Raw genomic sequence first — 16,221 nt, 5'->3', positions numbered from 1 at the left:
AATGGTTGGACTCGATGATCCAGTAGGTCTCTTCCAACCTGGTTATTCTATGATTCTATGATTCTCATTCAGGGTTTATTCACCCAGCTAAACGTAAGCTGCGGATACGCTAACAAACACACCTAGAAATGTAGTGCCAAGAAAATAAGGCTGATACCCTCCAAACGGTCAGTTCAGGAGGGGTGCTAAGATAGAGCTCACATATTTGACGGACACAAATATATCGTACATGTTCAGCACATTCACATGCTTTGTAACATATCGCACTGTACCTGTATTATTGCACTTCTTTCTTATTAGCTACAGAACCTCAGTCTCCATTTACCATAGACAATTAAATCACCCTGTTGCATAAATCTTCATCCATAAACAACTAATTAGGGAAATAAAATGGCCTCAGAACACACAGAAATTCATACAGTTTATACACACTCTATGTTTTCCACACACTACAGTCAAATTAGAAAGACTGTAATTTATAGGTAAGAATGCTGAAACACAATAAACCGTGTCATAACATTCTAAAGCTGAAAAAAAACCACCCCACCTCTCAACATCTTTTTTTAAACCTTTGAACCTTTCAGCATTCTTGAGATGTGCTTTATTAACTAAGTAATCTTTCATATTTCATCTTTTTTTTCCAAATGCCACAGAAAATCATGAAATTGGAATCCTTTTAAATCTTGCATTACCACAAGCAATATTATTCAAATGAAGCTTGTGCCATTTTAAGAGCACAGACATGAAACTGCAATGTGTTGCCAACAACAAATGTTGAAGCCAAAGATTGGTGAAAGCAGACAATGTATCCGTCATAACCTACTTCTAAGAGGTTTTGCAAAAATACATGTATCAAAAGTCTAAGTTATATGGCAAATTAAACTTTGAGGATAGTTATAATGTCCTGTGGATTTTAGTAAGAGCACTGAGTGAATTTTAGCTTACTGTACATAAGCATAAATCTAAATACTGCACAAATGTAACAACCATTTCTCCTACAGACTTTATTTGTTTGGCTGTCTTTTAACCGAAAATTTATCTTCAGGTTCCTAAAATACCAATACAATTCATGTGATAAAAATTAAGTAAAACCAGTTGCCAGCTAATAGCAATGAAATCTGGTTGATTGTCCTTAGTTTGGAAAAGGACATTAGTATAAAAATCTGTTACTTGCATATAATGTAACTAGCAAGCACAAAAAACTTGTAAGAAAATTTACTAAAAAAGTAATTTTCTAATTTTAGAAGTTAAAAAATTTTCTTCTGGTTCTTGTATACACATATTCCTCATTACATTACATTTTCAGTATGCTGAAAGTTACAAGACCTACAGCAATAAGCGATCTTTGAGTTGGGATTTGACCACCCTGAGTAGTTAAAAATCTGTTGAGGAGTGGACTTGGACATAGAAATAAAGTATTAACATAGTATCAAATGAAAGGGAAAACAATAATTTTTCAAGATCTAAGGGGCCACAGAGTTGCAACAGGATCCAAAACGGACCTGCCCAGACATCAGGCTTACCAAATAAAGGCCTAGAACAGAGCTTGCTTGTTTTTACACACTCTTTCCTTAAGTCCCAATACATGAAATGCCACTTGTTTTTTCAGGAACAGTTCAGATGGATAAAGTAAACCCCATTGCTGTAACAACCAAAGCAAACTACTTGACCTCAGAACACTCTTCTGGGTTAGCCAACAAACCAAATGCAAATGACAACTTACATCTCTATAATAGAGGAACTATATATTATGCTACACAAACAAAACTGCTCCTTTTCCTGTTTTAACAGGTTGTTACAATGGCTGCCACACTATGGCATCACATCAAAATGCAACATGTAAATCACTCAATGGCCACAAGCAAGTCAAAAAAGCAAACAGGGAGTGCATGCCCATCTAGATCATGCTAGATGTGAAAGGAAAATTGCCCAGGTTTAACTCTTTTTACCAGTCTGCATCACCAGAACACATACAAAAGAAACATTGCAAAGACACTTCTATGTTCCCTTTTGGGCCTAAACAGATGCAGTTTCAGAGAAGTGGGAGGGTGGAGAGAAAAGAACAAAAGTGAATGTACATGTAGGCTTCACTGCTCAAACACATGAATAGCCCTAAAAAAGGGCAGTGTTCATGAAATTAGGGGGAGGTTTTTCATTGGTGTTTTTTTTGTTTCGTTGTGTTTGGTTTTTGTATTTTTTAAAATCAGATTTGAGAGACTCCAGGAGCCCATAATGGGAAGTTATTGAAAGCGGAATCTCCTCAAACTGCAGGACCACCTCTGTCAAGATGGACACTTAGCACAGCGTATCACTTACTTAAAATGTGGATGGAGCTCCCACTGGCTGTTGAAAAAATACTATGGATGGAGATACTACTCAACAAGGCAACCAACATATTTACTGCCTTAGAGTGTATTTTTACAATTGAAAAGTTGTCCACTTTGACAGTGTTACAGTAGACCTTTATTGCAACCATAATTCTCTCGAGTCAGTGTGCGGGAACGGGTACTCCTACAGATACATCAGTGCAAAAAGCATCAGGCCACCCTTAAGAATCTGGTCCTGTTATCACTGAAAATTTTCCTCTGTGGGTCTATGATGTAAAAAAATACCTTCTCTTTTGTGCTTTCAAAAAACTGTACTTCTGCGGCAAAAGCTAACACCCTGTTTTAGGTGGAACTCATCTTTGGAAGAATACTTGAGGAAACACCTTATCTTTAAAGAACAGCATGAGAAGAACTAACTGTAGAGAAGCTTGTCCTCCTCATGCCACTTAAGAGGAGTGACAGCTACCAAGATCATAATTTACACAAATAAATAACAAGACATATTGCATTCCAAAAAAAAAAAAAATTAAGTGTTGCTCCACTGTAGTCCCTAAAACCTCTAAACTCTGTTGGGAATTCTTCAGTAAGTTCAACCTTTCATACATGCAAACATCTAAGGAAGCCCAATTAATCTCCTACTAACACATGACAAGAATTGCTGCTAGACAGACTCCATCCAACCATGAAAGAAACAAGATTCCTTAAGCTCACATAGCCCCAGACAACTGCAGGAGAAGGTTCAATCTGTAGAAATACTAAGTCAGAATCTATTCCACTTGGTGAGGTAAGGAAGCCCTACTTTCCTTATAAGAAAGATCCTCATTAATAGCCAGAAGGGCAAAATAAAACTACACGCAAGTGCCACCCAGCATCTCCAAAACTAAGTGTGGCAAATATGGAGTGATACACCACTCAGAAATTCCATACTAACTGATAAAGAAGGAGGATAGAATCTCCTGAGACAGATGAAGCAAATCCTGAAATTGGCATCATCTCGGCAAAGCCAGTGCACTCAACTTGAGCAGTTCCCATTCTTTACAAGAAAACTTAAAATTAGAGCAATGGTATTTGTTTCTTTTTGGGCCACTGGATCACAAGCAGAGCCAACAAACCAAGGAAGTAAAGCATGTACAGGAACTGAAGGTCCTAGGCTTGTTACTATGAAGAGTGAGCACAGTTCTAGAAAAAAAAAAAAAGAGTAGCTAAATCCTTTTCACCTGATATGACATTCTTCAGAGAAGCTGCTTCTCTTGGGCAAATTCAGCAATCAGGTTGCAGGAGGCAAAATGGGAAACCAAATAGGAGACCAAAAATGGGAAACTGTTTGTGTGGGAGCCTGGTAGTCCAGATATTTTCTGGAACAGAACACATATCTTCAAATCCTTAATTGACACACAGCTGCAGACCAGTCCTACCAGATGGACAGTAGCACAGACACGGACAGCAGCTTTGAGAAGATTTAAGGCTTTTTCCTCTCATCCCAATGGTTAATGTTACCTTGCACATGCACTTTCTCCAGCTAGCCTGCTTGTTTGTTATTTAAGGCAAAAATTAAAACTGAACAATGCCTAGGAGCTATTTAGGAAGGAACTGAGGTAGCAACCACAGTTATTTACAAGACATGCTCCTATAGTTACTAGTCCAAACCCAGGTTGCATTCATGTGTTAAACAAAGTCACTGGTAGCCCTTAGAAGTGAATGTCTCTATTTTCTAAGCATCCCACACCAGTTTATTACCTCAGATTCTAGACTAACACAAAATATACATAAATATTTTCTTTTAAAGACAATATTGAAATTCCCATCTGAATAAATTCAAACCATGCTCCCTTACACTTTCCCCTTAACAAGGTAATGTTTCTTTAACCCTTACAGGTTTCTAAATAACATGGATTTAAAAAGGAAGCAAGCCTATCGATAAAAAAGCAGGGACTAGGAAACTTAGGGTCCAAGTCCTTTGTTCACTTTTCTTCCCAACCTGAGTTAAAATAAATCAGTCTGAAGGTCAATAAAGTACCAAAGTCAACGCAAATGAAGGAACAGGACTGCATAGTAAGGAACCTGGGTTTAAGAAACAGGACTTTCCCTCCCTCATCAGCAGTCAGGAGCTGTTAAATCAGCTCAGCTGCTTTTATGAGGGGGAAGGAAATGCAAAGCAGTGAGACTCACCTGCACACTGCACAGATGATAAGGGGCCTCTAATAATCCTAAATGTTAGCATCCTACATTTGCAGGGCATACTAGTTTCTTTACTTTCCCCTCAAATTGGTAACTTTCCAAGAGAGAGAAACAGTAGGGTGCTGTACCCCTTTGCAGCACAAGAGTAACAGAGGTTCTTGTAAAACTACAGCATCAGAGATGAAAAGCATCTTTCTGAACATGTCAACCTCACCTGTCCAGCCCTGCAAATACAGGCTACAGTTTGGCACAGTTTTTCAAAGAAAACTATGAGGACAAAAGAGACTACAGCGACGATAACATGCTGTGACCTGAAAACGCTGATGTGTAACATGCTTTGTAATAAACACTTATGTGGTGGCAACCTGGATTCAAATACTTACTTGATTTAGCAAAGGAAAAAAACCCAAAACCTTACTCAGGCAAAGCAGCATTTCATAAGCTATTTGTGCTATTTATGATGCTATAAACTAAGGCAATATTTTCACCAGGACATGCAACTGTTAATTGTTACTAGATCACAGGCAACGTTAAAAACGACAGATATTAAGAAATCTACAATAACTAGTTATGTCACAGCAGATCAAACAATACTTTTTTTAACCTGACTTTATTTAGTTAGTATTCTGGGAAACTAGAGGAAATGAAGAAGCTTGGGTTTTACATCACTGACTCTGCTAGTAACTTTATGTAGAACTTAGAAGATATCATAAAAGTAATGTGTCAGTTCTGTGAAGTATTAAAATTAAATTCTCATTTAAGTGCATTAAGAAATGCTAAGGCATTCTGAAAGAATAAACTGGTACTTCTTAGTACCAGTATCATTTGTAATCAGGCTTTTTCTTCTATGGTAACTTCAAAAAAAGAAGGAATTTGACCACTGAATAAATACATAGAACAATCCTCTCCCCCAACCAAGAAACACACTGTAAATCTTACTCATGTGTGATTTTTAAAAATAATGTTCAAGAAAAATATGTCACAGATTTTAAGTAAATCAACTATAGATCACAGTATTTTTATTTGCATTGCCAAGTTACTTACTGTCACTGTATATTTGTTTGCTGGATTCGTATTAGGGAATCAAGTACATAAAATACATCCAGTGTGTGCAGGCTACCCAGGTGTCCCTGATAAGTGTCTTCATTAAAATAAACAACTTGTAGCTAGAAAATGCCAGTAAGCCCTGTTTCAGAGAGCTCAAACTACAGTAATATATAGAGCTGTTAAAAACAGGTCTCTCTCCTAAAGCCTTTAGCACTTAAAAACCCCCAAATTGCTATGCTATAAACCTAAGAAAATACAAGTATCTTGCAGTGCTTAGTTAGATATAATACATCAAGTGACACATTAAGTGATCAAAGTGTTTTAAAACCATACATCTACTATTCCGTTACTCTGCAGCAGGGAGAATGACAGTCGTCTCAGTCAAATTCTTAAAGTTACTGCTTATACCTGTAATGGTTTTAAAATGCAGAATTAGGAGGAAATTCAAGGCAGTATTAAAGTTAAAGATAAAATTGAATCCATACATCATGTTCATTCGAGTGTTTTTTAAGTGGATTTTTACCTTAACTGCACAGACAATCACTTACTGTTTGTACCAAACATGTTTCATTCTATTAAAATAATTAATACACTGGAAGACGACTGTTGCCCTTCTCTGGACACTCTCCAGCAATTCAATATCTTTCTTGTAGTGAGGGGTCCAAACTGAAGACTATATTCAAGGTGTGGTCGCACCAGGGCTGACTACAAGGGGACCATCGCTTCCCTAGTCCTGCTGGTTAAACTATTTGATACAAGCCAGAATGCTGTTGGCCTTCTTGGCCACTTGGCCACACTGCTAGCTCATATTCAGTCAGTTGTCAAACAGCACTCAGGTCTTTTTCTGCCAGGCAGCTTTCCAGCCATTCATTCCCCAGACTTGTGGCATTGCATGGGGTTGTTGTATCCCAAATGCAGGATCTGTCACTTGGCCTTGTTGAACTTCGTAAAATTTACCTGGGCCCACTGATCCAGCCTGTCCAGGTCCCTTTGCAGAGCCTTCCTACCCTCAAGCAGATCAACACTCCTGCCCAATTTAGCATCATCTGCAGACTTACTGAGGGAGCATTCAATTCCCTCATCTAAATCATTGATAAAGATATTAAACAAGGCAGGCCCCAACACTGAAACCTGGGGACCACCACTTGTGACCAGCTGCTAACTGGACTTAGCTCCATTCACCACTAGTCTCTGGGCTCAGTTTTTTTACTCTGCAAAGAATAAACGCATCAAAGGTATACTAAAGTGTCAAAGCGTATACTAAAGTCCAAGTGGATAACATCCATAGGCTTTCCCTCCTCTGCTAGGCGGGTCATCTGGTCATAGGAGATCAGGTTTGTCAAGCAGGACCTGCCCTTCACCAACCCATGCTGGTGGGGCCTGATCCTCTAGTTGTCTTGTAAGTGCCTGGTGAGCACACTCAAGATGAACCACTCCATAATCTTCCCCAGCTCTGAGGTCAGTCTGACAGAGCTGTAGTCCCCCAGATCCTCCCTCTCACCCTTCTTGTAGATGGGAATCACACCAGTAAGCCTCCAGTCATTTGGGACCTCCCCTGTTAACCAGAACTGCTGACAAATGATGGAGAGTGGCTTGGCAAGCTCTTCTGCCAGCTCCTTCAGCACTCTCGGTTGGATCCTATCTGGCCTCATAGACCTGTGAGTGCCCAGGTGGTGTAGCATGTTGCTAAATGCTTCCTCCTGGATTATGCGGGGGTTTATTCTGCTCTCTATATCCCTGCCTTCCAACTCAGGGCATAAGTGGTCTGACTGTTAAAGACTGAGGCAAAGAAGGCATTTAATACCATTAAGCCTTTGCCTCCAAGGATAAGGAAATGTTCCCCACCTTGCATCCAGTAAAAGATGGAGATTCTCCTTGGCTCCATTTTTATTATTAATGTATTCATAGAAGCATTTTTTTATTACCTCTTACAACAGTAGCCAGATTGAGTTCTAGATGGGCTTTTGTCTTTCTAATTTTCCTCTCTGTGTGACCACACGAGAACCCTGTACTCTTCCTGGGCTACTTGCCCCTTCTTCCAAAAACCCTCCTGTTTTTACTGAGTCCCAGCAGAAGCTTCCTGTTCAGCCATTTACATTCTCCCACATAATGACATATGAGGGACATGGTTTAGTGATTGACAGGAATGGTTGGATTCGATGATCTGGTAGGTCTCTTCCAACCTGGTGATTCTATGATTCTATATTATGGACATCTCACAACTTCTGTATACTTCATTTATTAGTCATATATACTGGCTGATGCAGATGTTAGAGTGAAAGTCTCCATGAAGATTCAAATTTGTCATTTTAACATGAATGGCAGTTTTAGAAGAGCAATATTGCATAGGGGTCATTATTTATCATATCACAGTGATATATATATTTTACATTCACAAAACCCAGCATTTAAGAGTCAAAGAAAGTTCTCTTTGGACCAATGAAGTAACAGAAATTGCAGCTCAGCCGCAATTAATTTTGAGTTCTGTTAACTGCAAAACCCAGAACAGAATACATGCTCACAACCAAACAGAAAATATTTGAAAATACAGCTGATGCTTATCATCTTCCCTGTGTTTGTAACCAGCTTGAATTATGGGAAGCACAGTTAGAAGCCTTTTTTCTGGACTACTGGCAAGAATCATAATCCGTTAGACGAGTACAAACTGTGTACAAAGACAGAAATGTTTTGGAAAGCATTTTTATTCTTCAGAACAGAAGTCAGACACCTCACACATTTTGCGAGATTAAAGAGAACAGTGTTTAATAATGAAGACTTGAGCATGTTCTCAAAATAAATCTTTAAAAAAAACACATTTCCAGATCTCTTTACATAAATTATAACTTTGTTTGCAAAGAGGGTGAAGAAACACCTTTGTCATTTGGCTTACTGTACTGGTTAAAGCTCTAGGCACTGCTTACTACTTTAGGAACACCAGAGCAGGAATTATCCTTGCCTCCCTATCCAACTTACATCTGTTCTTCAAACAAACTCACTTTTCTCAAACTCCTTCCCAAACAGTTTGTTTTCTTAAGCAAGAAGCAGCTATAATCAAACAAGAGTTTTAGAAAAGAAAAATGTTGTTACCTTATGTGATAAAACCTCACCTGTACACCCACAAAGGAGCACAGAGAGACAGTGGTGTGTGGGGCAGAGGGGAGCCCAAATAATAACCTGCTCAGTTGCTCCCAGACCCATCACAGGAGAGTCATCCACCCATCAAAGAAATTACCAAGCTGCATTTGTAGAATCTGTGAATGGCTGAGGTTGGAAGAGACCTCTGGAGGTCATCTTGTCCAACACCCTGCTCAAGCAAGACCACATAGTTCTAGTTGCCCAGGGCCATGTCCTGATAGCTATTGAATACCTCCATAATGGAAACTCTATTTAGAGAATCATGGAATCATAGAATGATTTGGGTTGAAAGAGACCTTAAAGATTGTATAGTTCCACCTCAAGTGTCATGGGCAGGGGGCACCTCCCACTAGATCAGGTCACTCAAAGCCCCGTCCAACCTGGCCTTGAATACCAACCTCTTTGGATAATTTGTGCCAGTGCCTGTCAACCCTCATAGGAAAAGGTGTTCCCTGGTGTTCAGATGGAGCCTCCTGTGTTTCAGCTTGCGCCCACTGCTTCCTGTCTTGTCACTAGGCACAGCTGAAAAAAACCCTGGCTCCATCCTCTTTGCACTCTACCTTCAGGTATTTGTAGACATTGATGAGAGCCCTCCTGAGCCTTCCCATCTCTGGCTGAGCACTCTCAGCTTTTCCTCACAGGACACATGCTCCATTTCCTCCACTGTCTTAGTGGTGGCCCTTTGCTAGACTCTCAGCAGTAGCTCCATTTCTTCAGCAAAAAGGTACAATGTTATTTCTTACCCAAAAATATTTCTCATATTTAACAATACTAGTTAACTCAGGAAAGATTTTAATCAAAATGTCTCTAAACCCTATTTTACATGTACAAAGAGGAATTAACTTTTAAATTACAAACCATATTCATTGACTTTCACTGACTTAAATGACATTAGGTTTAAAGAAACTTTTCATAACAAGATTTGCATAGGTCTTATTTTCTTGTTCACATACATGAACAAGTATTCTTGTTCCACATACATAGAAGCCAGATATCTTTTGCTTACGATCTGGATGAAAGGCCGTATTTCCTTACAGAACTTCCAATTTGCTTTGTTTGACCAACAAAATTTGGATGCAGAACTCCAAAAGAGGCCAAAACAACGAAAACCTGATGAGCATCCTAACTCCTGGAAGCCTGCGTCTGGCCACATGCTAGAAAGAGCAGCAAAAAAGGACACCAAAAGATAATCCTTTATTTTACACTTTAAAAAGCAAATTATAGTATGTCAAGTTCTGCCCAGGACTGTATTCTGTATTTCCAATCAGAAAACCACATGCACCATTTTTGCAGTGAACCGACTTCCAGTTAAATAAAAAAAATAAAATCCTTGTTGCGTTTCCATGCATTTTTGTAATTAATTGTATCTATTACATGGTTAGCATGCTTGAACACTTGCAGAAATGTCTTCTGGGGAAAAAAGTTTAGTTCCATCTCTTACATTATGTTTCTGCACAGAGTATTTAATTCCAATGACACTTTGTTTATGAAAGTTACAGCAGATCTATAGAACAGTCAGACCTTTATGAAATTTATACATACAAATTGGTTGAACTGATTTGGAACCACACCTGCCTACGGCTTTTCCAGAACAACAAAAGAAGAAAACTTAATGAAGTCTTTCATTAAGTGAAACAAACACCTCAAAGGCTTTGGTAACATTTCCCGTACCAAAACAGGAACAGTTCTACCCGTGTGTGAAAGAAGAACTCTTGAAATGGCAAAATATCAAAGGTGGTTTTGAGCATCAGTCTTCAAGTTCGTTGACAGGCACAAACTCTAGTACAGGTCCCTTTCATCATGACCTTGGCATCTTTTTTTTTTTTTTTTTAAAGCATTCTATTTATACTTGATTTTGTATCACTATAGCTACATGGTAAACTAAAATGCTTCCTACATTTTACCCCATCCTGCTTTATTATTTGTACAAAATACACAGAAACTATAGTGGTATTTAAATGACCAGCAGTATGAGCCTTCAACCTTCACATTTGCTTGTGCGTATTTTGTATTTTTTGATCTCTGCAGTTTGAAAGTGTAGTAAACTGTAGCAGAATCTGTCCTCATGTAAAATAGCCAGCATTAATCCAGTAGATCACGTGGCCACTTGAGCAGTGACAAGGTGTCAATATACTTCATTAACGTGGATGAATTACAATACTGCAGAGATTGATGACACATGGTATGCAAGACAGGAATACTAATAGTCATATCCAATAGAATTTAGCCTAAATTAGATTTGTTAGCTGTCAGGCATCGTTACATTTCATTATTTTTTTTTCCTGTTAACAAACCCACTGTTCAAGATGCCTGTGTCTCTGTACACTGCGTGTACTGAGCAGCTTTATGGAAGGAATGACATACCAGATAAAATTTTGCCTTGCAAGATAGTGGCTTCTCTATCATACATCACAAATGCTCATGGCAGTACCAACTGATAAACACAAATTAGCCTAGATAAGCAACAATTTTTCAAAGTTTGATTGTTTTTGCTACTGTGATAAGGCAGATACCATTAATATAAGACTTCTTACTTTAACGAATTGTTTAGACTGTTAAAAGGTGTCCATGGTAAATCTCCTCTCACTTTAAACAAATTGAAATGTTGTAGCAAATGCGATTTTAATTGACTCTTTTTTAATGCACAGTACAGTTAACGCCAAATTTTCTCCCTAAACAGCATCAGTTACATTGATGCACAGATTATACGCAGATTGTTGATGCTAACGCCAGAGAATCACATAGGTTGGAAAAGACCTCAGCAGGTCACTGAGTCCAAACCCTTGCTCAAAGCAGGTCAAAGTAGATCAGGCAACTGAGCCTTGTGCAGTCTAGTCCCGTGAATCTCCAAGGATGTTCACTACAGTCACTCTATGCAACCTGCAGCAGTTTCAACACCCACTGGTGATTTTTTTCTTGCTTTTCCCACTTGTCTCCAACTGGAATTTTTCACATTGCAACACGTCCACATGGGCCTAGCCTTTTCACTGTGCACTTACATGAAAAGTTTGGCTCCATCTGCTCTATACCCTTCTGTGAAGCGGTTGAAGGCAGCACTAAATGTCACCTTAGCTTCTCTTCTAAGGCTAGACAAACCCAGTTCTCTGTTGGACTTGTGCCAGTACATCATTGTTTTTCTTGTACTGGGGAAACCAAGCCGGTATAAAGTGCTCCAGATGTGGTCTCACAAGGGATGAATAGAGAGAATAATCACTTCCTTTGACTTCCTGATTAGACTTGTGCAACAGTCTGCCATGCAGTTGGCTGCCTTTGCCACAAGAGTACACTGCTGACAAATATAAAGAAGAGGTTCTTGCCCATAAACACATATCAGCCCACATGAGTACTTACGCAAAAGCACTCAAGAATAGGTATGCTTTAGATTTGACTCATAAGTGTGAAGGCATATTGGGTCCTTTACCTCTCTGTACTCTACATGTATGTGAAGTTAATAGAAGGAATTGTCATCAGCTCCCTCACATGCCAAATGTCCTGTTCCCCAACTCCTGTGCCTCGAAGACAGCCTGAAGATGAAAAGTTGTACAAAGGTAAACTTCAGGACCAAAATGGTTGTGCAAAGGGCAGAACTTTGAGGTAAAGAATGTTCCTAAGGATTAATCTTACTTACTATTCTATTCCAACTCAGACTTTAACACAATTTACAAATACCGCTTCCTCCCAGAGAAGTTATCTAATTTTACGCAAGTATCGTTATCATGGTTCCCCATCAATGTGTTTAAGGAATACCATACCAGAAATAAATGAAACAAATCTAAAAAAAAAAAAAAAATAAACATAAACCTAAAACCTGGATAGAGGAGAGGCCCACAAACAACAAAAAAAAGCACAGAAGAATAACAAAATAAAGAGTACACAAGATAGAAAGAATCTGTGAAAACCAGGCTCAGATTCTTAGAGTTAAGGACTTGCTCTGTATTCACTTATATATCTTAGGTATCTTAATATTAGAAATCTTATGTATATCAATTCAAAACCTTAAAAAAATTGCACAAACCAACAGCAATCCAACGCCAAAACCACAAAACAAAAACCCACTAAACCCAGAAAAATATTTATGATCTGCTAACTCAATGACATGCTAGTCTGAGTTATAGCTATATCAATATAACACAAGTGGAATTAAGAAAACAAAACTTCTTACTGTATTCCCAAGCTGTTTCTTTAGACCCAGGCAAAAAAGGCAAACTATCAACAGCTATCCTTCATTTTTCTGTGAATCTATTACTACTGTTGGCTTCTCTTTTCCTCCTGATGAGTCCGTCCTGTTTTGTTTACTTCTCCCTTTCATCAATTCCTTAACAGCCACAAAAGGTCAAACTCTACTGTCATGGAATGATGAAAAAAATACCCCACTAGAAGTAGAGATGTGTTCTAGCATCAGTAATTAAGATGAGGCTCGGATAAAGTCTAGAATACAGACAGAACTTCTTTAAAAGATACCAAATAATTTTAGTGAAATCCCACTATCTCAAAATGCAATGGATTATGTATAATCAGCCAAAAACCACATTGTGTCTATACACAAGCTGAATATTATGGAAAGGATGGCTTATAGTCTATTGAAGGGGCTAGGAAAAAGAAACTAGCAATGGTGTTATCAGATGGTGTTAAAAACATTACTCTACAAAAGAATACGATCTCCAGCAAAAATGTACCAGACATGGAATATACAGTGATTGCCATTCAGTTACCATGCACTTCTTCATATAGTGTAAAAGAAGAACTTCATGCACAAGAGTTGCATATTCAATTTGGAAAAGACATTTTGTTTTACCCTAAAACAGGAAATGTTAAGAGTTACAGATTTTTATTTACACTCTAGCAGTTCTACAGCACTGTTTCAGAATCCTGACTATAATGAAAAAGTATATAGTGTTTATATAATTTTGCATACTTTATTGCAAGTTGTCACCCATTTTATATAGTTACTTGCTGAATCTAGACCAGTAAAAACATAAGTGATGTGTTCTTTACTTCCTTTGTATATTTTTTCGACTCAGAATTAACTTTTAAGAAATTTACGTTCTTAAAAAAAAAAAATCCAAACAGAAACATCAATGGCTTAGAGTTAATACAAACCTACTATGCTTTCTAATGTTTATCATAACTGAACAGTTGTAGGAACTACTAAGGATTAGAAATGTATGCACTAAAAGTTATATCAAGATAAACTTGAGATGCAAGACCTTGCTTTAAACCTATAAAATATAAAACAGAGAGGATCTTGCAAAGCAAGCAAACACAGAAAGGGCTGACAAATCAAAAGACCTGTCAACTTAGAATTGACCTAATTGTTCATTCTTACCTTCTGTGCTTAATCCAGGACTTGAAGTGAATTTTGCTACATCGACAATCTTTACAGCAAACTGTTGCCCTGTTTCCCTGTTGATACATCGCCGCACAACGCTGAATGGACCCCTGAAAGACAAACATAGAGAAGACCCATAAATAACCTATTATCTTTTATGCATTGAGCTACAATTCTGGTATTTCTAAGCAAAGTTTTGATTCCAACATTCAAGTGCACTGTTTACTCAGAAGCTTATAGCTCTCATCCTTGCCGCCCATTCTACATAAAATTCATAACTTGAACTACAGATTAGTGTAAAGAAAACTTTTCTGGTAGGAGCTTTTCCTTGCTCCCATCATACAATGAAACTCTCCGCAGTGATGGCTATTTTCTCCTCCAAATCCAAACCCACTATTATTCAGTATCTGGTCTTTTACCAACAGTTACCACGGATATTTTTAAAAAGATGATCAATTAAGGCTCTTATACACAGAAATCCATCTACATCTGTAAATGCAAAAGGTTCAACTGACTTCATTTGGCATCTGAAAGATGAAATCCCCTCTCCACATTTCAAAAAGTAATATTTTATTGAGAAGTTCCATTCTATATAGATCAGTGTCACTTTCTTATCTTAAGTCTCTGCTTACCCTTTCAGCATCTGTCAAAGTAAAACCACTTTGAAATAGTATAAAAACAAATTATGGTAATTTAAAAAAATTTCAGAACCTAAACCACAGCTTTGGAATAACATTGGCAATACTCATTTTAATTTGTACTTGTCATGAATTACTAGAAACTACAGAAATGTCATTAAAATGATTCCTTTTCAGTCTCATTGTCCCCCCAGCCCCCAAGCCTTAATGTCTTAATGAAGACATTAAACAACACTTCTAACATATTCTGATGCAGAATGGTAGATCACTACAGTATACAGATGCCTGACAAGACCATATCCTTACTTATAGGTAAACCCTTGACTGCTGTTCATTCACATCAGTTCTGTCAGCATAAATACTTATTTCTGTTGACCACGATACTTCAAGATTTCCTGGCTTCATCGAGTCTGGGCTGGAGAGCTTGCCCATCTGCCTGAGTATGTGTACATACTTCAAGCAGCCAAGGAGAGATAGTTGGAGGAATCATAAATCAAAAAGGAGCACATAAACTGCAGCTCTAAGAAGCATCAGACTTGTGGCCAACTCTACCTTTCTCACGTTACCATGATTTATTTTTTCCTTCTGTTATATATTAATATTTTAGAATCCTGACTTGAGCAATTTGCTTCCTGCATATTAAGTCTAGGACAAACAAAATAAAGCATTTTATTCAGTTCTGTAACAGAGAGGGTACAAGAAACATTCATACACTCTCAACTTTTATGGTTGAAACTTCGCTATGGTTTTAACAGAGCCTTCTCTACTTTGAATGAGGAATGCCAAAGACACCGAAGTAAATCAAAGGTTATATAGAAATCAAAAGATTTTTAAAGATAACTTGCAGATTCAGCTTCAGCTGAATACAAGCTTCAGATTTCCAACTTTTTCAAAACTAGCACTCTCATATTCAAGCCGCAGACAGCCTCAAAACATCATATTTTGTGACACTACATTAGATGAATACATTCCATGACAATCGCAGCATAATAAAGGCTTGGATTTTACAATTTTAGGTAATTTTAAAACACTCATGAGAGGTACCCTCATCAATTAAGCAGACACCACTGCTTCCACTTGCCAAGTAACAGGAAGAAACTTTTAAATAACAGTTGTAGTTAGTTATCCCTGCTTCTCAACACAGTAGTTTTAAACCTTATTTGGGAATTAAGTAACAGAAGTCTTTCAAGCCAGCCTCAGTCTGGAGACTAAAAACACACTCTTCTCAGTCAGGAAGAATACTACAATATTTCACCTCTCAAATTAGACAAGGAGATATCCAACAGCTGTGTCTGCTACTGGGGAAGCATGTATTGCATCCTCACTAAATGAAAATTTCTATAGCTTATCTTATTCACCCTGCAGCTCGAATTATACAGATATAAAATAGAAAGATGATGCAGATAGGGGAAGGAACAACTATAACTCTAGATACAGATCATCAAAACTATAGATCAGACTACTTATTTGTTTATTTATGAAAATATAGGAACTGAATTGAGTTGCATAATAAGACTTCACGTTGTAACAGCCACACAAACTAAAAATATAATGTACTACGCTTTAC

At 37.9% G+C, this 16,221-nt stretch overlaps 1 protein-coding gene across 14 annotated transcripts in view; it reads right to left on the bottom strand.

Annotated features, from left to right (window-relative positions):
- The window catches only part of CASK (calcium/calmodulin dependent serine protein kinase), a 209,243-nt gene that overhangs the window by 139,038 nt on the left and 53,984 nt on the right, over positions 1-16,221 (bottom strand). For all 14 annotated transcript variants that reach the window (XM_069873017.1, XM_069873049.1, XM_069873027.1 and 11 more), the window contains exon 2: positions 14,014-14,126. In XM_069873017.1, the coding sequence (XP_069729118.1) occupies positions 14,014-14,126 (113 nt within the window). The remainder of the gene's footprint in view (positions 1-14,013; positions 14,127-16,221) is intronic.

Source organism: Phaenicophaeus curvirostris, chromosome 1, assembly GCF_032191515.1.
Source record: "Phaenicophaeus curvirostris isolate KB17595 chromosome 1, BPBGC_Pcur_1.0, whole genome shotgun sequence".
In the NCBI taxonomy this organism is placed as follows: Eukaryota; Metazoa; Chordata; class Aves; order Cuculiformes; family Cuculidae; genus Phaenicophaeus; species Phaenicophaeus curvirostris.
This window is presented reverse-complemented; position numbering and strand designations above follow the sequence as displayed.